The sequence below is a fragment of the Chiloscyllium punctatum genome, chromosome 29 (assembly GCF_047496795.1).
Source record: "Chiloscyllium punctatum isolate Juve2018m chromosome 29, sChiPun1.3, whole genome shotgun sequence".
Lineage (NCBI taxonomy): Eukaryota > Metazoa > Chordata > Chondrichthyes > Orectolobiformes > Hemiscylliidae > Chiloscyllium > Chiloscyllium punctatum.
In genome coordinates, this window is record NC_092767.1 from 71,734,948 (window position 1) to 71,760,831 (window position 25,884).

At 39.7% G+C, this 25,884-nt stretch overlaps 1 protein-coding gene across 2 annotated transcripts in view; it reads left to right on the forward strand.

Annotated features, from left to right (window-relative positions):
* Positions 1-25,884, forward strand: part of LOC140454549 (striatin-3-like) — a 51,488-nt gene that overhangs the window by 1,897 nt on the left and 23,707 nt on the right. For both annotated transcript variants that reach the window (XM_072549380.1, XM_072549381.1), the window contains exons 2-6: positions 7,368-7,471; positions 13,165-13,238; positions 19,425-19,506; positions 22,301-22,480; positions 24,933-25,092. In XM_072549380.1, the coding sequence (XP_072405481.1) occupies positions 7,368-7,471; positions 13,165-13,238; positions 19,425-19,506; positions 22,301-22,480; positions 24,933-25,092 (600 nt within the window). The remainder of the gene's footprint in view (positions 1-7,367; positions 7,472-13,164; positions 13,239-19,424; positions 19,507-22,300; positions 22,481-24,932; positions 25,093-25,884) is intronic.

A 25,884-nucleotide genomic window follows, 5' to 3' on the forward strand; every position in this document is an offset into this window, starting at 1 on the left:
CACCCTAAAGCTATGCCCTCTAGTTCTGGACTCCTCCACCCCAAGGAAAAGACTTTGTCTATTTATCCTATGCATGCCCCTCATAATTTTGTAAACCTCTATGAGGTCACCCCTCAGGGTGTGTTTCCATGCTGTACATCTCTATGACTCTATAAATAAGAACTGATTAGGTGTCTGGATTATCTATGCTACTTGATCTGTTTTTCACAAAATATTGGAAGAGGGAGAAGGGAATGATAGAGTTGAAAGTGTGACTCTGATCTTTATCCACATTGCAGTGTAGCTATTGAGTTGAAAGTATATGATATTATTGCAGGATAGCTTGACTATGATTCTTTCCCCCATTTGGTCTTCTCTCATTTATCTCCATATTAAGGTTTCCAATATGCCACATGTGAATACCATTGTATATGGCTGTCCAAACTCTACAATCAGCTTCAAATAAAGATCCAAGTTCTCTTGAAAGAGGGTCAATGGAAAAAGATGCCTGTTTTTTAAACCTTCAGGCACAGGACCAGCATTTCCCTAATTTTTTTTGTTATTGACAAATTGACATGTCAATACCTGCATTTATTGCCTATCCCTTGTTTCTTTTATGATGATTCTTGAATTGTAGCATTCCTGCAGTAAATATGTTCTTTCAGTACTGTTGGGTAGGGAATTTTTGTATTTTGATCCAGTGATAATGCAGGGTTGATTATTATTGGTGTGTAATTTGGAGGGGAACTTGAACGTAATGACATTTCATCTTGCCCTTGTGAGTGGGAGTCTCCAGTGGAAGTTTGGGAGTTGCTGCTGGAAAATCTTTGGATAACTGCTGCAATAGATCCTGTAGAAAGTAGACATTGCTTTCTCCCTTTTGGTGTTTTGGGTATTTAAGAGTGATGAGGTGCTGATCAAATAAGTGCTGAGCCCTTTGGGAAAGAGAATTCTGTAGGATGTAAAATCCTATGAGAGAAAAAAAGAGATGAGGAGACTCTTTCTTAATTGGGAGACCCGTTATTGTTAAAGTGTCCCTTTGTTCTAAGCTTTCTGAGAAGGGAAATGTCCTTTCAGCATCCATTCTGTCAAATCCCTCAAGATCTTATGCATTTTAATGAGATCTCCTCTGTGTTCTGAACTTCAGTGGATACAGGCCTAACCTTTCCTTCTAGCACCCTGTTCTCGTGAATTAGTTGAATGAACATTTAGCAAACTACTTCTAATGCTTTCCTTAATTAAGGAGACCAACACTGTACGCTATATTATGATGTCGTCATATCAATGCCCTGTACAACTGTAGCAAAAGTCCCTCTTTTGTAATCCATTCCCCTTATGATAAACAGCAGTATCCCATTTACCTTTCCAGTCAGCCACTATACTTGCGTGCTGACATTGAGTAATGCACCAGGACACCCAAATCCCTCTCTACCTCTGAGTTCTATGATCTCCCTCAATTTAAATAATTGCATCATGTTTCTTCTTCCTGCCATTTAAATACCTGGCCTCTCTATTGTTGAACTAGCTACATATTTATGTATCTGACGTTGTTCCTGATCACTGATGGTCCTTGGAATATCAATAATAATAGAGCAACCTGGTGACAGTAATGCCTTTGATATTTCAGCAATATATTACATCACTTCATTAATGTAAAAACAGGTAGAAAAGCCACAAATTTGACTCTAAAGAGAGCTTAACACAGTAGTTTGAGTACCTGACAACTTGGCTTCCAGTTAAGAGCTCAGCAGTTCAGATTCTGGGATTGTGAATGTGCAGTCATGAGTTTTTCACATCTTCTCTGTGGTTGTTAATTTGGGCACAAATCAGGGATCTTCTCATTTGTGTTGCTCAGCTAAATGCTACAGCAGTCAACGAAATCATCAACGCAGTTTTGGGTTTATTTTTAAAGAAATGTCAAAGGGGCAGATGAGAGTGACAAGCTAGCAGTTTCACTTTTATGTTAAAGTCAGTGGTGTCTAACGTGTAACAAACATGATTTGAATCTGGCCACATAATGGTCAATGTGGCTCAATTTTAAATAGAGTGGAAGTGAGAAAGATAGGTTCAAAATGTTCTGTGCAGGTGCCTAGTCTTTACAAGCTGGTGGATAACAACTGACTTGGACAGGAGAAAGCTACTGAATGGCAACATCTTCCTTTGTCAAATGTTCCCTCAGTCTCGCGTTGTTAATTAACTTTAGCTTAGTGGGATCATCTGCTAATTTATTGAGTAAATAAAATAAGTAAGCAAAGATTTCAATTTTAATTAATTATGCCCTTGGTAAAACAAAGAAGTAAACTAAACAGGCTGAAACACAGTCAATGAGGCACAGAAATATGATTTAAGTAGTGAATTTTCTGCTATGGAGAGGTTTTCATTGACTTATAGAGAATACTTAATTTGTACTTGCTGAAAAAGGATGGGTGAGTTCCCTTTAGTGTTCAGGCAGGCAAATCAGAAAGCTGCCACGCTCAGGCCTTGGCCTACACAGTTGCCTGGTCGCAGCTAATGAAGCTATGATTATATTCAAAATTTTTAGGTCACAGGAGAATGTTGGTGAGATTTCCTATTCCTAATTACTCTCCCATCCCCTCCTAGTATGTGTCTGCGTATGATTAATGAAGCATGTTTTGGCATAAATGTAGACCACCCCAACTTTGCATACCTTGCCAGTATCCTGTCTAGGCTTGTACATGAAGAATATAGATGTGTGGCAAGGCCTTTAAAAAGGAGAGGAAGATTGGTGGGAAAGACAGAATAGGAAAATAAAATTGATATTGTGCCTGTGTCCGTATTTGATTATTAATTTTCCCTTTTTCCTTATGGCTTAAATGTGTTAATGAAATGTAATCCCATACACGAGCTCTGTTTTTCTCCTCAAATCATCCCACTATAATCCTTATCTTTTCACCTAAAGGGTTCCCCAAGAGTCAGTGGATTTAAACATACTGTTAACTTATAGTGGCTATCCACATTGCCCATAGAAATTTTGGGCCCAGTCGTGTCTGTGCTCAAAATGCACTAGAAAGCAATGGATATGGATTAGCAATGGAATCTCTGGATCACTTCACCTCCCTGACGTTGCTGAAAGTGCAACTTGTTGTAGCATATGCCTGACTGTCTCATCCAGTTCAGATCAGTGTGTTTTGTGCTTAGTGCCATCACTGTATACAGGCACATGGCTTATCCAGTGATTGAACAAAGCCAACCCTGCAATCAAGTAGTCATAGAAAAGCAAAGTACTGCGAATAGTGGAGATCTGTCATAAAAATTGAAAGTTCTGGAGGAGCTCAGTAGGTCTAGTAGCAGCTGTGAAGAGAGAAACAAAGTTTTAACATTTTGAATGCAATATGACACTTTCTCGAAACTGACAAATGAGGTGGAAAAGTGGTGGCTTTTCTACTGTAGAAAAAGACAAGGAAAGTGCAAGTGAAGAGAAGGGATAGTCACATGAATACTGGAGGGTGGGGGAGTTTAGAAAATGACAATGTCATAAAACAAAATGATTGCAGAGAAGCAGCATAGCTGTTAGTTGCAGAATATAGATCAGCTCTGCTGGAAGCAAATACAAAAAGAACCAGACAATTCATGGAGGTCAAAGTTCATGGTCTGACTATGTTCCCCCTCTATTCAGTACGATGTGCTGTAAAGTGCCTAAATGAAGTATTTCCTCCTTTGTTTTCTTTCTTTATAGCTGAGCAAAATACTTGTGTACAGTGTAAACAACTGATTAGACTATGTGTTCCTTATTTTAGTAAGGAAGCCTTAAAACAATTGTGTGCTGTAGATTGCTGCTTTTCTGTTTAATACAATCTGTGAGCTTGATGGTCAGCAGTATCTGGCGCAAATGCTGAACGCTTGTGTACTTCTGATTTTAAAATATAGAGTACTGCTTAGGAAGCTAAACTCTTGCAAATGCATAACTGCTTATCATTGACTTTTAAAATTACTTTTTATGCTCAAATTTTATTCAAGTCATTTTTGTAACAGAGACAAAAACTCTAAAGAAACCTCTCAGTAACCCTCTACCTGCTTGTTCAGTTAAATGTTGAAGTTTTGCTAGAAAATAGATCAGTTATACATGCATTTCCAACACAACCACCTTATGTCCTTGTCAATATTGTCGCAAGAGGATATTTTGCATTGTGGACCGATATTCACTAGGATACTGGTTTAAAATTCCTTTTAGATTAAACTTAAAATAGCTGCTTCATTCCATCAGTCTGCCACAGCATCTAAAGGGGAAAATCCAGCATTGTCGTAATCCTGTCAAGATCAAAATATTTTGTTTTAATTTTTGTATTGAAACTTGCATTTCGTTGCTACAATTGTCAGATTTCTCACCTGAAGCAAAATACCACAGTGATTTACAAAGGAGGCAAGATGGGAAGGAGGAGAGAAATAAAATTAGAGTAGAAATTGGGGGGAATAGAAGGGTGTGTGGATGGTTTTGAGTGCAGCTGAGGAGACAGCTTGGCTGAAGGAGTTGCCTAAAACAGGATGGAGCATCTTACAGCTGATTCCAGTGGTGGAGTCAAGGCAGTTTGTTTATCCAATCAGCTCCCAGGAAGTTAGTTTTTTTAAAAAAAAGTCATACTTTATATACTTTCTTCCACCTTGAAAACTACTTGTTCCTTGGCTGGAAGAGCAGCCATGTAACATAATCTGAAGCTTTTGGCACTATTAATCTCTCTGTATATAAAGCTTGAGCCACACCACATTAAATAACATCAATCTGAAATAAACAGCTTTGTTGGTTATTTATACATTTGACTCCCACAGTTTGCTATCGTTCTTGTTCAAAGGTCTGGATTAGTTTAAGCTAATGGTTCCAGACATTGTGGATTATAGCCAGGTATAATGAGTGCCAGTGGTCAATTTTGCAAATAGGAAGGGCCCTGGCATATGCTAGCATCTTACACTTTTTACGTGACAGATGGTTGTTAACAGCACCATTGTATTAGTTAGAATTTGCAGTGATGGTACAATTTTGCGTGTGCTGCTTTTAGGGTAGCAATGTGCCAAGGCAAAAGTAGGTATAAAATATACCTTTTTAGAAGCTTTCTTGTTGGCTAAGTTGATAAGGACAACATGCAGCTAAGCCAGATAGCTTAGAAAGTTCCAAGTTGGATTCCTGATCTGTGCTGAGGTGTCTGATTTTTAACTCTGGAATGGGTTGTAACAGCTGGCTTGAATATATGTGAGCTCAGAGCAAGTACAAGTCCTGATGTTCTCATTGTAGGGAAGTCTGCGTGTTCAAACATGTTATAAGACTTTAGTCTTGGTGTTGTGGAAAATCAAATTGCCTGTATCATAAACTCTTAAAAGAAGTAAAGAATTTGCATTTAGCTAATGTCCCTTACAGCTTCAGCTTCAAGATGTCTGAAGACACATCAAACAATGAATTGAAACCAATTTGTACACTGTAAGGTACAATGGCTGTCTTGGAACTTTGACATAGTTGTAACATCTGGACCTCTATTCTGACCAGATCCCTACTCTCTTGTGCTCATTGTGTGATTGCAAGGACTTGAAATGTTGTCAAAGAGGGAAAATGTTTGGAAAACATTGCCATAGGATCTTTCATAATGGCCACCTTGAATACTGGCCTAAAATAGATTCTTCCATCTTTAAATTGGGCCTGAAACTTTCACAGGTGAGAGTGCAAGCATTGAAGGAAAACCTGGTTTTCACATTAAAAAAGAGAACTGTAGTCAAGGTACTAAAAACCTGCCATGTTATTAAAACGTATTCTTGAAGGAGTTGATAGTTTCAGCCAAGGAGAGAGAAAGTTGATGTGGGGAGAAAACATGACTGTAAATAGAACAGTACAGGGTGTTTTGCTATAACACGCGTTTTTGTCAATGCAAATTTGCTATAACACGATTGATGAATTGGGGACACTGTTTCTAAAGTACAAACTTTTAAAACGTGCATTGCCTGAAATGTGATTACATCGGCAACACTTTAAGCGCTGTTTCTAAAGTGTGATTTTTCTATATCACAGGGTTGCGCAAGAACACAACCATCATGTTATAGAAGAACTGACTGTAGTTTGAGTTTGTATCAAACCAATCGCATCACATCACATTCACAAATCCTATTGTAATTTAAATATGTGCAAAGTATATGTTATTTGAGTGTTTTATTTTTAACTGTTGTCACACCATGTTATCATTGATTTGTTTAACGTGCTGATAATGCATTTTAGGAAGAATTAATCTTAAGCCAATATACATTAACGCTGTCGAAACCTACACTTTGCAATACGTTAGCACTTCAGTATCATTATGAAACTGAAATGCCTCTTGTATAGCAGCCACATTTGGGAGGTCAAGACCTTTACAGTTAATTATATTGTCAGTACTTTTCACCCATTCAAGTGGAAATAATTTTACGCATCTGTCATTGGCATTTCACTTAAATTCTAATGACAGCTTTGGAAATTGAACTTTAGCTACTCTGAGAAGCAGTCAGTGACTGACAGGCGGAGCTGCTCAGACTTTTTATCTGAGGGTCTAAATAACAAGAGGCATCCATCAATAGAAATGCTAGCAATTTAAATTATAGTAAAATGTAACATCATTGCAGAAAATTCTGACGATGAATGAGGAGGGTAATGCATCTTGTTTAAAAACTGCTTTCAAATTGCTGCTGGATTGTTATGTAGCTATAATTTTAAACAATTCTGTTGATAACTAGAAAAAATATGTAGTTATTTTGTGGCCCATTTTGTGTCTAGTTGTTGTTGAACCCTTACATTTATATCCTTAAGTATCATCTCTGTAGTAATGAGGGTGTGCTACATGTTTTGATGATTCATTCTTCAAGTAAGCTGTCCGCTTATGTGATCATTCAAATGTAGAAGAACAAGGCATTCTTCTAGTGCCTGTTCAATCGCTTACAGACACACCACCAAAGAGTACATATTATCTAATTGTTAGTCTTTTTGCTGTTTGTGGTAAGCTATGAATGTAGAGTGGCTGCCATATTTACCACATTGCTACAAAAAATCTTGATCTGAGGCAATTTGGATTATGACTTGCTCTGTGATGTGTTAAGTTTTTTCCTCTGACATAACATTTATCTAAGCATCCTGCAAAAACATAGTCTTCTGGTTGTGAGATTTCTGCTGTTGCTTTGCAGGAAACATTTCCTGGCACTACGGCAAGGGCATTATTTCAAGATTGTGATCCTTGATGCCTGAACTTTTCAAGTTGCCAGAAGAGCATAGCACGACTGCTTCCTGAATCAGGACATTGGGGAGAACATCTCTGCTATTTTTCAAAACATTGCAATATGTCTATCTCCTCCACAACAAAAGTCTAATTGCAGTACTATCTCCTACAATTTTACTGATTGAAATCTGTTTTTATCTTTTAAAGGCGCGTGTAGCCTTTCTACAAGGAGAGAGGAAAGGTCAGGAGAATCTGAAGAAGGATCTGGTCCGGAGAATTAAGATGCTGGAATATGCCTTAAAGCAGGAAAGGTAAGCTTTGTAAACTGAAGTATGGATCATCCATGAATAGGAACTTCTGAATGGCATGAGTAGGCTGTTCAGTCTCTTGAACCTGCTCAGCCATTCTTGTAGCTCAGACTGGTGTGGAGCAGTACTGGGAACAGTGGGGTCTGCACTTTTGGGACGGTCTACACCTGATAATTGCTGGTGCTCATGTTATTGTGAACTCTATAACTCGAAGTAGAGAGAGTTTTAAACAAAGTTGTGGTAGAAAGATGTGGTATATTAAGTAGAAGAGAAAAGTTGAGAGAGGCAATTAGTAATATAGGAATTGAGGATCAGAGAATGACAGGAAGGAACAGAGAGAAGAATACCATAGCGATCAAAACTTGATGTTTCATAGGTGACAAAAAAGCCAACCAAGTGAACAAATTCATAGCACATATTCCAGTAAGTATGTTCCGATAGCAATTAAGGAAACGTGGCTTTAGCATATCCAGAATTGTGCCTGGTGTCTGAGGAGAGTGTGACATTCAAGAAAAATAGAAAACTAGATAAAGATGGAGGGGGATCTTTAGTTCAGGAGATCAGGATGTAGAATCAGTTTAATTTCGGGTGAGGAATAGTAGAGGAAATAAAGCATGAGTTGGATTGGTCTACAAGCCCCTTGAAAGTAACCACGTTGTAGAGCAAAGTATGCAAGGAGAAATGTTGGGTGATTGTGATAAAAGGGGTGGCAATAATCGTGGGTGTCTTTAATTTACATATAAACTGGAAAAATCAGAGTTGCAATAATAGCCTGGATGAGGAATTTGCAGAATGGATCTGAGAGAGTTTCTTTGAGCAGTACATGTGGGAGTGACCAGAGAGTGCAGGTTATGTTTGACTTCATATTGTGTAATGTAACAGGATTAGTTAATGACCTGGAGCAAAGGTACCATGAGGTAGCAGCAACCACAACGTGATAGACCTTTATATTTAGTTTGAAAGGGAGGTGATTAGGTCTAAGATTAGCATTTTAAATGTAAGAGCAAATATGTGGACATGAAAGCTGAGCTAGCTGAAGTGAGCTAGCAGACTAGACTAGCAGATATACTAGACGAAGTGGGTACTGCAGATGCTGGAGATTAGAGTCAAGATTAGAATGGTGCTGGAAAAGCACAGCAGGTCAGGCAGATTCCAAGCACCAAGAAAATTGACATTTTGGGCGAGGGGCTTTCTCCTGAAACATCAATTTTCCTGTTCCTTGGATGCTGCCTGACCTGCTGTACTTTTCCAGCACCACTCTAATCTTGACTCTAGCAGATAGACTAGACGAAGTGGGTACTGCAGATGCTGGAGATTAGAGTCTAGATTAGAATGGTGCTGGAAAAGCACAGCAGGTCAGGATGTAGAATCAGTTTGATTTCAGGTGAGGAATAGGAGAGGAAATCAGTCATGAGTTGGATTGGTAACCACCTGAAGATATGTATACTGCTCTTCTAAAGAAAATAATCTAACGGAGGACATACAGTGTGTAGTTAACTAAAGCATTTGGGAAAGCATCAAACTTAAGATAATTATTTACAACCTGGCCAGATGATTGGTTGGAATATAAAGATCAATTGAGAATGACTAAAAGATTAATCTGGAGGAAGAAATTAGATTATGTGAGGAAGCTAACTGGGTATAGGGGAACCTCGGTTATCCGAATGTGACGGGTCGGGCACTATTTCGTTCGGATAATCAATTATCTGGTTAATTGATTTAAATGCCTTTCCTCTGGTGTTCGGAGTTTTTAAAGTCTACTGCAGCAGAATGCAGTGTGCGAGGCCCTGCTTCTCCCCCCCCTCCCCCAGCCCCCTGTGCAATGCAACCCCGCCCCCGTGCAACACCCCCACCTCCAACACCGCCCCCGCCCCCGTGCAGCACCCCCCCCTCCTCCTCCAACCCCATACACACCCGCCCTCCCTCCCCCCTCCTCCCTCCCCCCTCCCCCTCCAGGACAGCCAGAGTGGACACCAACAACAAGACTGCAACTGCTGCAGTTGCCTTTATGGGATAAGTCTCCAAATAGTGTGCGCGCACACATAGCCTCAGCCACATCCACACACACAACGTTTTGCCAGGGTCCACCTTTGCCCTGGTCAGATTATCTGGGGGTGGGGGGTTAGGGTACACCCCTCTGCAGAACTCCAGGGAAAGTGTGAGGAGAGGGAGAGGGCGGGCGGTCGGTCAGTCATTTGGTGACGATGCCTGTTTAATCACTGTAAACAAAAGACGCGATCGCTGTTGAAAACACATCTTTGATATAATGTTTCTATCGGGACCTCAAGATCTCCTTCGGATAATCCGATTTTCGGATAATTGGTATTTGGGTAATCGAAAATCCTCTATGTAAAAAAAATACAGAGAGCAAAGGTTTCTACAGGCATTTAAAAAGGAAAGAGCAAGTAAAGTATATGTTGATTCTCTAGAGATTGAAAGTAAGGAGTTAATTTAATGAGAAACCTGCAAATGAAATGAAGAAATATTTCCTTTCTGTCTTCATGGTGGAGAATTTAATTCCTCAATAGCTATATGAATCACAAGGTGGAAGAGAGAGAGAGCAGCTTAGCAAAATTTGGAATTACATGGGAAATCGTTGAAAGCAAACAGATCAACAAATCATGGGGTCCAGATGGACTTCATTGTAACGTCTAAAGAGGTTGCTCATGAGCTGGTAGATGGGTTGGTGTTAATTTTCTAGAATTCCATAGATTCAGAAAATGTTATTCAGATTATAATGTAACAACTAAAACTGTTCTATTCAAGAAAGGATGGAAGCAGGAAGCTAGTAAGCCAGTTAGCTTGATATCTGTGGTGGGAAAGATGTTAGAATTAACTATTAAAGAGATTACAGCCAGTCGTGTAGAAAAACTCAAGGAAATCGGGAAGAGTCAAAATGGTTTCATCAAAGGGTAATCTTGTTTTTAACCAATTTATTAGAATTCTTTGAAAGAGTAATATGCATCACAGATTAAATGGAGCATTTAGATATAATGTACTTGGAGTTCCAGAAAATGTGGGATGAAGTGCTACATCACAGCAGCAGGTTCAATTCCAGCTTGGAGTTTGCATGTTCTCCCTCTGTCTGCGTGGGTTTCCACTTGGTGCTCTGGTTTCCTCCATAGTCCCAAAATGTGCAGATTAGGTGGAATGGCTATGCTAATTTGCCCCACAGTATCCAGGGATGTGCAGGCTAGGTATACTAGCCATGGTAAATGTGGAGTTAGGGGGATAGGGTGGGTCTGTGGGTCTGTGTGGGCTGTTCTTTGGAGGGTTGGTGCAGACACAGTGGGCCAAATGGCCTCTCTCTGCACTGTTACAATTCTGTGATCAAAGGAAATTGCTGAAAATAAAAGCTTGTGGTGTAGGGGATAACTTATTAGTATGGGTGGAAGGTTGGCTGGCTGGAAGAAATGCATCTTTGCTCAACAGAATCTGTTGAATACAGTCCTGCAGTTGTGCTGGAGCTTCAGTTTTGTCAAAATTTACATCAGAGACTTAGATGAGGGAAGCATGGTTCATTTGGGCAGGAAGAACAAAATAAGGTATTACTTAAATGGAGGATAACTGCAGAATTCTGGAGGTGCAAAGGGGTTCAAATTTTTTCTTTTAAGATTAGATTACTTAGTTTGGAAACAGGCCCTTCGACCCAACAAGTCCACACCGAAACGCAACCCGCCCAGACCTATTCCCTTACATTTACCCCTTCACTTAACATTACGGGCAATTTAGCATGGCCAATTCACCTAACCTGCACATTTTTGGAATGTGGGAGGAAACCGGAGCACCCAGAGGAAACCCATGCAGACACTGGGAGAATGTGCAAACTCCACACCGCCTGAGGCGGGAAATGAACCCGGGTCTCTGGTGCTGTGAGGCAGCAGTCCTAACCACTGTGCCACCGTTCTAATGCATGAATAATAAAAAGTTGGTATCCAGGCACAGCAGGTAATTGAGAAGGTGCGTAGGATACTATCCTGGAACATAAAATGAAGGATTTCATGTTTTAGTAACACAGGGCATTTCTGACAGCACATCTTGTGTGTTATGTGCAGTTTTGGCCGTCTCATTTAAAGAAGATGTGAATGCATTGCAGGCAGTTCAGAGGAGATTTACTAGGTAGCTGCCTGGAATGAGCAGTTGCCGTAGGAAGGTAGTTTGGACAGGTGGAGCTAGATTATGCTGGCATTTAGAAGAATGAGGGGTGACTGAATTAATAAGATCCTCAATGGTCTTGACAAGGTGGACATGGAAAATATGTTTCCTCTTGTGGGTCAGTCCAAGAATAGGACTAATACTATTTTAAAATTAGGGATTGGGATTCACCCTTTGTGGACACTACTGATTTTTCCCAGTTCTTTCCTATGAACTATGAAGCCGCCTCATATACATACATTCAAACTGAAAGCTTGTACTTTCTCAGTTTTTTAGTAATCTGGTTTTTAACCACTCCTGCTTTGGAAGTTACTCAAAATAGCTTTCTACTAAGGTAACTTAAAACAGGAACTCTTCTATTCTCCCTTCTGCGAGATAAAGTATATTGTCCTTTGGAACCCCATCAGATCTTCTCCAAACTACTCAAAAATTTCCAATCTCTGGTTTTCCTAAGTCAAAATCAATCTTGATTGTCCTAAACCAGAAACAAGATTATAGCCCTCAATATTTATATTCCCAGTCATAAAGCGTAATATTAACAATCTTCCATTAACACTGCAAGAGTTCTCTGCTCTCTAACAGTAGATTAGGTCATGGTTCTGGAAAAACTGACTGACCTAACCTATCATAAATGTAAACGACAACTATATGCCACAAGTTTGAAATCCAAACTCTTAAAATGGTGATTATACATATATACCACACCACTTTATCGCCATTTTGTTTTAATTTAAGACCCTACTTTTAGATTGCACTATTTCTTTTTAAGCTTAATGAAACATTCTGTCATATTGTGATTATTATTCCTGAATTATTAACCTTATTTACAGCAAGGTTATTAATTACTCCTTGAGCTACCTGAGATTGAAAATCATAGTATTTTGCAATAAAAGCAAAGTTAGAGTAATGTGCATTACAAGATATAAGCTCTGTTCTGCACAGTAAGGTTGGATCTTATTATGCCTGTGCAAAGTTGAGGGAAGCGAAGAGAAAGGAAACTTGCTTTGACAAACTGTAGGAAAACTTCACACGAATAGCCACCTGTTAGGGTCTTGACCTTTCAAGCATGTCTCATAGTGTACTTTTTTAAAATGGGTCAACCAGAGTTCCTGCTTCTGATTAGTTGGACCTCCCTTTACTTTAGGAAACTATGCAATGACATTGGCCTCTGCTTTGCTGCTGCCCATTGTAATGAGTTTGCATTTGTGGAAAGAACGAGAGAGGGTACTTAGAGACTGCTGATGCTGGTGAAAGCCTCTCTTGATCCCAATACAGTCAGCTTGCTCAAGATGTGTTAAAAACAACTTACTGAAATATGAAAGGAAGGTTTTATTAAAAATGCCATTTCAAATTTAGCACAGTCTTAATTGTTGGGGAGCATTGGGATTCATAGAAATAAATTCTCAAGTTATGTCCAAATTCATGTCTAAAATTCAATTATCCTTTTTTGCATTTCCTTTTTCCCACGTTAGGTCCTTTGCTCTTATAACTATCATGTCTTAATATTACATTAGAGTGTCTTCATTTCTCTTCTTTTCTAGGACAAAATACCACAAGCTGAAGTATGGTACGGAACCGGTTCAAGGTGACTCAAAGACAGATACAGCAGATTCTGGTACATTTGAGAAATTATACATATTTTTACCTGAAAGTGTTTCATACCTTCAATTAAAATGACATTTTTGCAGGTGTACAGTGTTGATAGGTTAAGCAGCCTGCAGTTTTGGTCATAGAGCTTTGTCATGTTGGTGTTTCTCTTTAACTCCTGTTACTCTAATTAGGCCAATCTATTCCCACCAGATTTGCCTGCGTAACTTCATCCCAACAATGACCATTTAAATTGCAGACTGCCTGCAGACCCCTTATTGTGGGGTGTTATTGCCACTTTCTCTATTCTAAGATGTGTGCATCAACTGACTGCTTTAAAATCCACTATATTCAGTTAGAGTTTAGAATGGGGACCTCTTCGTAGAAACAAATAGCTTTTCTCCCTTTAGGATTATTTTTACAAAATTGGGCTAACTGCGATAAATGTAGAAATTTGTGGGATTAAAGCTGTTGAAATTAAAGAAGGTTATTTGGCTCAACTTCATTTCACCTTCCTGAAAAACCCTTTTTATTCTTCATCGGCTGGCCGGCATTTATTGCCTGTCCCTAGTTGCCTTTGAACTGCATGGCTTGCTAGGCCAATTCAGAGGGCAGTTGAGAGTAAACCACATTGGTGAATTTACTTTAACAATTAAAGATAATTTTATGGTCATCACTACTAAGATTAACTTTTTAAATTCCAGATTTGTTGACTGACTTCAATTTCTGTCATTTACCATGGTGTTACTTGAATCTATGTCCCCAACATTAACATGGGCCTCTGGGTTACTAGTTCAGTGACAGTACCGATTGTCTCTTTATTTTAGTATCCGATTGTTTCTTAAATGATCCTACTTCCACCACTTTATCAAAACCTATTACTGTGTGCTGTGAATTGTCACCCCATGGCAAATTATTGCTCAAATTGTAAACACATTTGTACAGTGCTCTTATTTAATGTTGTGCTACTCATAAATTCTAGGAAGACAATCATACATAAATCAATGTGCTTTGTAATGCTTTAATACTTTACCTCAGGTAGATCCCACAACCACCACCAAAAGACCTGTAACTGATGTTGCTTCATTGTCGTATTATGCAGCTTTAAATGCCCTCTTCACGCACAGTACAAGTCCAGAATGATTTCTTCTGTTCATTGTTTTTAATCATCCCGATCATGCCCTTTTTTATGTGCTTGATGTATCAAAATTTCATACAACATGCAAACATTCAAGTTTTAGACTTGGGGAAGGAACAGATATAAAATCTGAATTTGCATCGCCAGTATTTAAGTATTACATGTTACTACTTATACCTATACTGTTAGCAGGAATTGCAGTGATTGTTCCAACTTGTTGATATGTCTCCAAATCTGTATGCCCTCTAGCAGTAGCTGTAGACTGTCTTGTAAATCAGTTGTCAAAAAGTGTGGTGCTGGAAAAGCGCAGCAGATCAGGCAGCATCTGAGAAGCAGGAGAATCGATGTTTCCGGCATAAGTGCTTCATCAGCAATGGAGGGGGTAGGTGCTGAGAGATAAATAGAGGGGTGGTGGTGGGGCTGTAGGGAAGGTAGCACAGAAGGCAAAAGGTAGATGGAGGTTGTGGGGGGGGACTGATGGTGATAAGTCAGAGAGGAGGGTGGGGCAGATATGTGGTAAGGAAGATGGACAGGTCGGACAGTTCAAGAAGGCGCTGCTGAGTTGGATCTGGGATGAGGTGGGCGGAGGGGACATGAGGAAACTGGTGAATTTGATATTGATGCCATGTGATTGGAGAGTTTCAAGGTGAAAAGATAAAGCGTTCTTCCTCCAGGCATTGGTGGCTTTGACTTACTGGTGGATAGGGCCAAGGACTTGTAAGTCCTTGAGGGAGTGGAAGGGGGTGTTGAAATACTGGCCACAGGGTGGTGGGGTTGTTTGGTGCATCTCCCAGAGATGTTCCCTGAAATGTTGCATGAATTAGCATCCTGTCTCCCTCGTGTAAAGGAAACCACATCGAGAGCATCAGACAGAGTAGATGAGGTGTTTGGTTGTGCAGGAAAATCTCTGCCAGATGTGGTAGGATCCTTTTGGAGCCTTGAATGGAGGTGAGGGGGAGGTGTGAGCACAGGTTTTACACCTCTTGCAGCAGCAAGGACTGGAGGGTGGGTTGGTCGGGGGGGGGGGGGGGATCATGAACCTAACAAGGGAGTCGTGGAGGGAATGGTCTCTGGAATGCTGATTGGGGAGGGAAATGTATCTCTGGTGGTGGGGTCTGATTATAGGTGGCGGAAATAGCAGAGAATAATGTGTTGTATCCAGAGATTAGTGGGTTGGGAGGTGAGGATCAGTGGGGTTCTATCCTTGTTGCAGTTGGAGGGGTGAGGTTCAGGAGCGAAGGTGTTGGAAGTGGAGGAGATGTATTAGAGGACATTGTTGACCACGTAGGAGGGGAAATTGCGGTTCTTGAAATAGGAGCCATCTGGGACGTCCTGGAGTGGAATTGCTCTCCTGGGAGTAGATATGGCAGTGGAATTGGTAATAAGGGAGAGTGTTTGTTTTTACAGGACTTGGTAGGGGGAGGAGATGTAGTCCAGTATGGTGCTGGAAAAGCACAGCAAGTCAGGCAGCATAAATTACTTGACCATAGGCGGTATAGAACCTATGGTCTGCAAATCCATCGCTACACATTGTGCACACACATCATTTTGCAGCAGCTCTCATGTAGGTTTTTTTAATCCTATCATTCTTAACCTGGGGCTTGAATGCCAATTGCAGCAACTCCATTTACCTCACTGGATGGAGTTCAGTTAACCCCAATCAGACTGGGAATTGAATGTGAAATCTTCCGCGCTCTACAGTAGTGATAGAATTCTGCTATATTTAAGAAGCAACTGAAGGAATACTGATAAGTCTGGGCCTGTACATATTAAATTTTCTTGTGAGCATGATTGATATGAAATTCAAACAATTTTGTATGAATAGAGTTAGGTGGAGTAACTACTTAGGTTTTCAGAGCACAGTGTAAACACATTGGAATTTGAAATTGTTCATTGCACTGTTCCAGGCTTGCCTCCTGGTGGAATACTGTTGATTTTCGAAGATACATGTCCAGTTGCTCTTTAAACACACTAATAGGATTTACAAGGGTGTACTAGAAAATTACAGTTATGTAATTTCCATAACACACATTGAAGATATAGCCTAATAACAGTATTGTCTCCTAGTCATTAATAAAATGATTAATGTATTGTTAAAATGACCACTACAAGTCGTTGTGCTATAACGCATATTTTGTTAATGAGAATTCACTGATGCAATTGACTAATTGGGGTCACTGTTCCTATAGCGTGAACTTTTAAAACATGTATTGGTTATAACCCGTGTCATAGTGCTGCTATGACACGGTTTTCTTATAACATCGGAAACATGGGATTACACGAGAATGGCACTACCGTTTTATAGCAGAACTGACTGTACTCGCTAATAACATGATCAGTTTGGATTCTACCAGAGCCAATCTGTTCCAGACCTTGATTCAGTCTTGGATGAAAGATTCAAATGCCAGAGCAAATGCATTGAACATCAAATAAGCATTTAAATAAGTGTGGTACATAGGAGCCTGAAGAAAAATGAGCTTATTGAGTGATGGGAACAGTTTTACAGTGGCTGCAGTCTTACCTGGTACAAGATCATGCTTGTGAGCCAATACAGTCCCAAGACGTCACTGCAGAGGTTTCTGAGAGAAACATCCTCTGTTATAGAGTCATAGAGATGTACAGCATGGAAACAGACCCTTCGGTCCAACCTGTCCATGCCGACAAAATATCCCAACCCAATCTAGTCCCACCTGCCAGCATCTGGCCCGTATCCCTCCAAACGCTTCCTATTCCTATACCCATCCAAATGCCTCTTAAAATGTTGCAATTGTACCAGCCTCCACCACATCCTCTGACAGTTCATTTCATCCACGTACCACCCTCTGCGTGAAAAAGTTGCCCCTTAGGTCTCTTTTATATCTTTCCCCTCTCTCCCTAAACCTATGCCCTCTAGTTCTGGACTCCCCGACCCCAGGGAAAATACTTTACCTATCCATGCCCCTCATAATTTTGTAAACTTCTATAAGGTCACCCCTCAGCCTCCGAAGCTCCAGGGAAAACAGCCCAGCCTGCCTCTCCCTGTAGCTCAAATCCTCCAATCCTAGCAACATCCTTGTAAATTATTGACCTTCATGGCACCATATCCCAATGTTGTGTTCATAGTGTTCAGATCCATTCACAGTCCCTCTGAAAGTAAAGCTGCCGATGCTATCCTGCTCTGGTACCAGAAAATACCTAGTCATCGTTCCTTTAACCTTTAAACAGCAGCTCCACTGAAGAGTATTCCATTGTCATTATCTTTAGGAGTAGGAGGCTCACCATTGACTAGATTCTCAATTGGAGTTGCTGTTTCACCAATTACTGTTTGTCGGGTACCCATCACTTGATCTCTCGAAGTCTCACCACTATTTAAAAGATAAAATTGATAGAATAGTTGTCACTTCCCTGTAGTAGTAACAATGTTTGAGAAGCATGTTCATCACTGGGAGAGCAGTTCATGTGATTAATGCTTTCTCAACCACTAATGCATCATGGCTGCAGTGCATACAACCTAGGGATATGCAACGGTTACTGACCAAGGATATTTCACCACCTTCTCCTTGATATCTACCACTGAGAAGGACAAGAGTATCAGTGTTGTGAGACCACTGTCATCTCTCAAGTCCCCAAACATCTTGTCTTGAACCTGAATCAGTTTGCTTTGTATTTGCTGTGCCAGTATCCTGAAAATCCCAACTTTACATGTAGGAGCACCAGTAAGGAAACCAAGAGTTAACAGTAAATGACTAGTTTCAACTACAACTCAGGAACAAAAATACGAAACATTAGCAGCTGTCACAAAATAATTATCACTTAAATCCTTTTGGTAAAGCCCTTAAAATGAATATCAATGCCTTGAATGAGGAACTTTGGCCAGCAACAATGTGATGCAAGATTTACATCCTAGTACAGTGGAGTAACACAATATATTTATTATTCCCATTGTGTATCATAGGCGTGTGTTGTTACACTAGTTCCTTTGGGGTTTAATATTCTCCCAACACTTGAAACCAGAATTACTGAACAAGCACCTGTAAGTTCTTACCTAGTTGCATCCATTGCCGTTGTCTCCTGCTTTCAGATACTCACATCTTTTATTATACATAATACCTATTATAGCCTCTTCATGTTACTTTTGTTTCTCCATGCTGAAAAAGCAACCTGCAACACCTTCCTGAATGTAGAACCTGTTGATATAGGTTTCTGTTTGTCTCTTTAAATTATTTCATTCTTGTTCTCCTGTAACGTCCTTCCCTGAAGCACTGACTGACACATGTTGGTCTTTAGCTCCATAAATCCATACTGCTGTCCAGTGCTCTGTTCAAGTCTCCATTCTTAAATTGCTTGGGTGGCTGGTTCACACTGCGTGAACCATCATTAATAAAATTGATATTACCTTCAACCAATGCCCATACCTTGTACGTAAAGTCATAGTCATACAGCACGGAAATAGCCCCTTCGGTCCAACCAGTCCATGCTGAACCTAGTCCCACTTATATTATCCTGGCCCTTATCCCTCCAAACCTTTCCTAATCATTTACCTATTCAAATTTCTTTTAAACGTTGTAATTATATCCACTTCCCTGATAGAGACATTGGATGGGCAAATATCTCTTGCTTCCTATTGTGCATTGCTGATTGTAGCAGGCCTATACCAGCCATGGCTGAGAAACAGCCAACTCGTAAACCAAACTATCCTGGATTGCATGCTTCATAAGACAGTTCTGTGCAATGCCATCTGGGTGGACATTCTTGTACTGAAGTACTCAAGAACCTGAACCTGAAAAATATGCAGCTCTTCTCCATTTTAATGTATTCTTTCCCTTGCAAAGCTCATGTGCATTTACTTAGCTTTAAGATAAAAGTTGAATACAACAATAAAATGGATATTTGATTAAAATAGCGCGCTCTCTGCGCTTCCCGTCCCACAACAAAAAAATTAGAATAATTAGTTAAACAGCGTAAATTTGCTAAGAATGTAATTAACCAATTTAAGCAAGAGTTTAATGTGATATATCTTCTTTGTAATCTAAGATTATTTTAGAATGTACTATAGTTGTAGAGCCATAAAACAACTCTGTACTTTTATCTTTTCAGTTATAAATAATGGCCCCGATACATCAACTGTGGAACAGAATAGTCCATTATCTTGGAAAGAAGGGCGGCAGCTGCTGAGGCAGTAAGTAGACGTCCCTATTACTTGCAGTTCTTGATGTATGGAGAGGCAAAATCCCACGACTGAATATGTAATACTACACAAATGGGTCAATGGTGGCTTGTCAATCTGCCAATCCGGCCCATGAAATCCAGGCAACTCCATTCTCTTAGCACTTATTGGTTCGTTAGTTTCCAAGAAACTAAGGGTTTGGAATAGGCTACTCTTGGAGATGTTGCCTCAATTATGAATAAATCCTAAACTGGAAGATCAATTTCCAGATCAACTATATATGTGGCTTGCAAGTCTTCATGCTAAAAGACCCAAATATTTTTTTTAAAATGCTTGCAAGCTACTGGCTTTGAATATTTTACTGCAGAGTATCTCTATTGTTACCAACTCTTTTATGATGACTACCTTCCATGTATCTATAACAACCTATTTGCACTGTTGGCTACCAAGCCTTTGATGTTCCTAAAAATGTTTCAACTTCAGGATATGTTTGCTCCACTTATGCAAGTAGATGGAAAACAAGCTCGGTGATGGCCTTTGTGTTGTCCCAGAATACTTTCAAGTATAGTCCTTTTGTCAAACTCCTTGCCTCTATTTAACTCTATTTTACTTCTATGATCATGGTGGAAATCCAGGGTTTTGGTCAGTGGAGCAGTGGTAATTGAAAGCTTGTTAGCCAGTTTTCAGATAATACAGTTGCAAGCAGTAAGATACAGAAACAGACAGTTCTAAAGGAAAAGAATTTATGACTGAGAAATAGAATTTGGGTCACAGATTGAAGTCACTGGTTTTCCTGATTAGAGTGGTGCTGGAAAAGCGCAACAGTTCAGGCAGCATCCGAGGAGCAGGAAAATCGACGTTTTGGGCAAAAGCTCCTGAACTGCTGTGCTTTTCCAGCACCACTGTAATCTAGAATCTGGTTTCCAGCATCTGCAGCCCTTGTTTTTACATCACTAGTTTTCCTGACAAATTGTAAGGTGAGAGTGAAGGCCAAGGGGGATGGTGCCAAGGTACAGCTGGATGTTATGTGGAAGGATGCAAGTGGAACCTGATATTGAATTGTCAGATGATGTTAATGAGGGATAGCACATGGATTAGAAAGAAGAGGAAGCTAAGGAGAGATCCAATGTGGATTCCATAAGTAATGGTGCAGAAGCAGAAGATGAAATGATTACAGGTTATTCTTTAGCCACAAGTGAACGGATAAGGGTAGGCTCAGATGTGGACAGCTGATCCAACAAGGACAGTACCACCCAAATGGACAATGAAGGGGAGGCCTTGAGAGATGATGGTATGGTCAACTAGGCCATTAAAACGGATTGGAGAAGATCAGGAGGGATAGCTAACCACAGACAAGTGAAATGCCATTTATGACTAAATAGGGCCATTTCAGTGCTGAGTGCTAAGGAAATATTATTAGAGGGTTTCAGATATAAACATCTGGAAACATGGGCACTATTTTCAAAGACAACATCTTCAGTGTGCATGAAGAAGAAACAAAGATTCAAGATGGGTGGTAGTTTACCAGAACAAGGAAATGAGATACATCACAGGTCATGTTGCGGCTGTACCGGACATTGGTTAGGCCATTTTTGGAATATTGTGTGCAGTTCTGGCCTCCCTCCTATGGAAGGATGTTATGAAACTTAAAAGGGTTCAGAAATGATTTACTAGGATGTTGCCAGGGTTGTAAGATTTGAGCTACAGGGAGAGGCTGAATAGGCTGGAGTTTTCCCTGGAGTGTCGGAGGCTGACGGGTGACCTTTATAGAGGTTTATAAAATCATGAGGGATGTGGATAGTGTAAATAGACTAGGTCTTTTCCCCAGGGTAGGGAAGTTAGAACGAGAGGGGAAAGATTTAAAACGGGCTAAAGGACGACTTTTTCACATAGAGGGTGGTGTTTGTATGGAATGATCTGCCAGAGAAAGTGGTGGAGGCTGGAACAATTACAACATTTAAAAGGCATCTAGATGGGTATATGAATAGGAAGGGTTTAGAGGGACACGGACCAAGTGTTGGCAAATGGAACTAGATTAATTTAGGATATGGTCGGCATAGACGAGTTGGACCAACTGGTCTGTTTCCATGCTGTACCTCTCTATGCTTCTATGACATGAAACCCAGGAGTATCACAGATAATTAACTGGAATTAATTGTAACTACAAAAATGAACTCCTCTAGTAAATGTGCGTATTCTGGTCTATAATTTCATTCCCGAGATAAAATTCATTTGAGAATTGAGGTGATTCTCTTAAATTTATGTTGTTCATTGTGTTCTACAGAGTGAAGCTGTTTTAATGATTGTCCATGATGCAAATTAATGGTGTGACTTTTACTCAATTTTCCAAATGTTAACTTTTTATTTAGCTTTGACGTTTTGCTAATGCATTACATTAATGACTTACAACAATCTAACCCACTCCATTCAGTTTGATTCTGGCCTCTTAAAAATGGTTATAGCGATCCTCCTCTGGAACTTCTCAAACTGCCTTTTCTGTGGTGCATTCCTTTTGAAATCTCCGAACAAAACCTTCCTAATCTTCCTTTTTTGGTGTCAAGTTCAGAACTCTCATAATTTGACAGTTTGCTATTTTAAACTTTGCTGCTCATGAATACTCTGATGCTTGATGGTTTCCATTTCATATGCATGAAACGGCCTTTTAAATTAATTATTCTACTTACAGGAAAGAATTGTATAATTCTAAATAAAATGTGGATTAAAATATGCAAACCCCTTCATGATGATGTTGTACTGTTGCTTGTAGATTATATGCATCTAATTGAACTGTGTGCTGTGCTTTTAGATATTTGCAAGAAGTGGGTTATACTGACACTATCTTGGATGTGCGGACAAAACGGGTCCGATCCATGTTGGGCCATTCCAGCCCAGAGCACAATGGAGCAGCAGAGTCCAACAGTTTGGGACAGATCCTAAATGGAGGAGATTCACCATTAGTTAAGCAAATAGAAGAACAGATCAAAAGGTGAATGCCTGACTCAGACTTATTTTCTGGTAGTTTCTAGTTACCTGAACTGTGAACATCTATGGGATTCATCTAACACAGCCACAAATCTTGGAGGCATGTCAAGACAATAGCTTATTAGTGCACTTCTCATTCTTGATCATGATCAATAGTGAAACTGCTTTGAGCACAAAATAGTGTTTGGCAATGACCTCTGGTTTATTTTATGCACCTTTTCTGTCTCCTCACAAACTGATGTTGTCAGAAGCTTGAGAGCAAGCTACTTTTGGAATGTGGAAGGAGGACGAGAAGAAGTTGGAAAGAGAGAATTTGATTATGGGGAAAAAAAATCATTTTGTTTTGAATTCATTTGGAGGAACACAGTTGGGACTTGAACCTTTTTTAGATTAGTGGTTCTTCATCTATTAACTTTTGGCACTCCTCTCCTGTTAGTTGACTAGCCCTTTCATTTGAATGTTAAATTAATCACTGAGCTCCAACAATCATTTAACAGTCTTTTTTTGGGAAGGTTTAATGTAGTATGCATTACCAGAAGTCAGATTGGGAGATAGGGAAGGTTTTTTTTTGTGATTCAGCTGGGGGGATAATGCAGCACATAAGGAAGGATTCTTGTGGTTTGAAACAGATGGCTAATATGTCTGCTCTGCAAGGTGGTGGCTATGGTGCCAAAAGCATATTATTACGTTTTTTTAATAGTCCTTGTTATTTTTAACACGACTGTCTGCAAATAAATCAAGGCAATACTGCTTGGTTGTATTGTGGCACAGTGATGGTGTATCTTCCTCTGTACCACGAGCTCTGGATTCAAGACCCACCTGTCCTGGGTTATGTCATAGCATGTCCAAACAGATTGATTAAAAATAACTTAAGAACAAGGTGCAAGAGTAAGTTGCTTAGCCCTTTAAGAGTGCCTACCATTCAGTAAGATCGTGACTGTTCTGATTTAAATTCAACACCTGCATTTCCCCCTGACTTTTCACTGCCCCCTTGGTAATTACTTCTATCAGAAGTATTAATTCTTCCTTTGGCTGAGTTGGCTGAAGTTTACTGCGTACATCATTTTGATATGCTGACAGTCATGCATGCAAAAAGGAGACAGTGGAAATCATCACAGTGTTCTCAGTGCTCAGGAGGCACAAAAACAGCTGTGTCTCTTGTCCCTAAGCATGGTGATACCTGATAAAAGCATGTGCACTGACAGCCAATCAGGTTAAGATCAAACTGCCTGCAAATACTTGCTGGAAAAGGAGTGGTAATTTAAATTGGATATCTGCAAACATATGGAACTGAAACTTGGAAGCATTTAGAAAAAAATGCCCCGGAGCTGCTTGTATTAATTGTTTTTCAATTCGGTAGTGATGTGAGCTTCAGAGACTGACGCCTAGAGTGATGCCCGACATTAAACTTGCCTTTCAATTCAATTTTGCATTAAGTTTTAATTTAAGCTTGCGGGTATCAGGTACATTTAATTCACTTTTGAAATAATGGAGAGAGAAAGATGTAGCAAAACAACATGGAGAGGTATAAGTTTTCCTCACATCCATCCTACTTCCTACGTCTTGTTAGCATATGATACCAGACAGCTTCTACAGATGAAATAAAATATTGATTATACACTGATACCGCTGAGCTGCATTCAGCAGGCCAAGAAATTCCACTTCTACCTGGGCGATTTGCAGAGAGGGATAACAGACCAGAGAGACTTGCGAATAAAGGCTATTAAACACATCCTTTAGTGTACCATGTTTGTTTTTGATACAGCTGCATTAATGGAACTGTTGTCTAGTCACTAAAACTGTAGTCCACTGCATCTGCCAGATTCCTTTCTAAGTCTCAAGTCTATTCCCAGGAACGCTATATTTGCAATGGAAGCAGTTCAGAGAAGGTGACTTGGCTGATTCCTGGGATGGAAAGGTTGCCTTATAAGGAAAGATTGAGCAGTTTGGGCCTATACTGGAGTTTAGATAAATGAGTGATGATATAATTGAAGCATAATGTTCTGAAGGAGCTTGACATGTTACATGTTGAATAATGTTTCATCTTGTGAACTTGGGGTAAAGTTTCATAGTAAAGAGGTCTCCTATTTAAGGTTGAGAGGATGAGGAATTTCTCAAAATAATTAATCTTTTGATCCCTCCAATCAATAAAGGATGGGTTATTTGAATATATTAAGGTCTGAATTGGACCAGGTTTTGATCTGCAAAACAGTCAGGGCTGATGGGGTGGGGAATGGGGGCAGGCAGAAATATGAAGTACAGGCTGACCTCTTTTTGACCATGATCATTTGAATGGTTGAGCAAGCTCAAGAACCATCTACTCTTCCTTGTATTTCTTTGTTTCGTGTAAGAATTAGCCTCTAATTGGGGATTAGACAATGAAAAATAAGTTGTAATTTGCTCTCTTAATTACTGTTCTTTTGTGTTGACTCTGGTGTGTTCTTTTTCATGTTCAGAAATGCAGGCAGTGCATCTCGAGATAGCCTACGAAAATCAGTACTGGAGAAGATGCCTTTCCTCCAGAACGTGGATGATGATAGTGATGAGGATGATGACGAATTGGACAGTGTTCATTCAGAACTCTCAGTCACACAGAGGCTAAGCAAGAAACAAAGGGTAGTTATTGATGCATTTGGTTTTCTGACTGTTATGATTACCCATCCATAGAAAATTTCCATGCATAGTTTGGTTTTTAAATTGAATTTGTAAGTATGATCCTGAGAGCCATTTCCAGGCAATGAGAAAACGTTCTGGTATTTATTAATGCTGCATAAATCTCAAAAGTTGTATTTTTAAAAGACTTTTAAAACTAATGCCACATAAAACTAGTGTCATTGCTTGTTGTTTGCGTAAGTGTGAAGAATATGTAAGCAGAACTGTGTGTAGTGAATTAAAAGTGAGCTGTGTAAAAGCTGTCACCTTGCCATTTGCATTTGCAGACTGCTAAATAATTAATTTGAAGACCTTTTCCCGATGGGCCCAAGTGTTTGGTTACATGCATTCCTTGAAGCAAGAAGCTAGTTTAAAAGTAGTGACACCTTTTTTTTGAAACAAAAAGGTTACAGGGTTTTATTGAACCTCGTTTTGCTGAGTTCTGGCTTACATAGACTGAGGACTGTTCTTTGGTTTCCAAATGCTAACCATGTATGTTGTGAGTTGAGAACTCACTGGAGCAGAGACTGGGAGTGATCCTCCTCATCTCTGGAAAAGGAAAATTCAAAGCCTAGGCACATACTTGATGATAAAATAGTGTCATGTCTGATGAGAAAGGTTGAAGAAGAATTGAGAAAATATTAAGATTATGAGCTAAGCTGCAAGGCAAGACCCTGCAAGCAGATGGTAGCAAATAAAGTTAATGGTGAATTAAATGGATAGAGGTGTGAGTGAATGTACATTAACGTTTGAAAT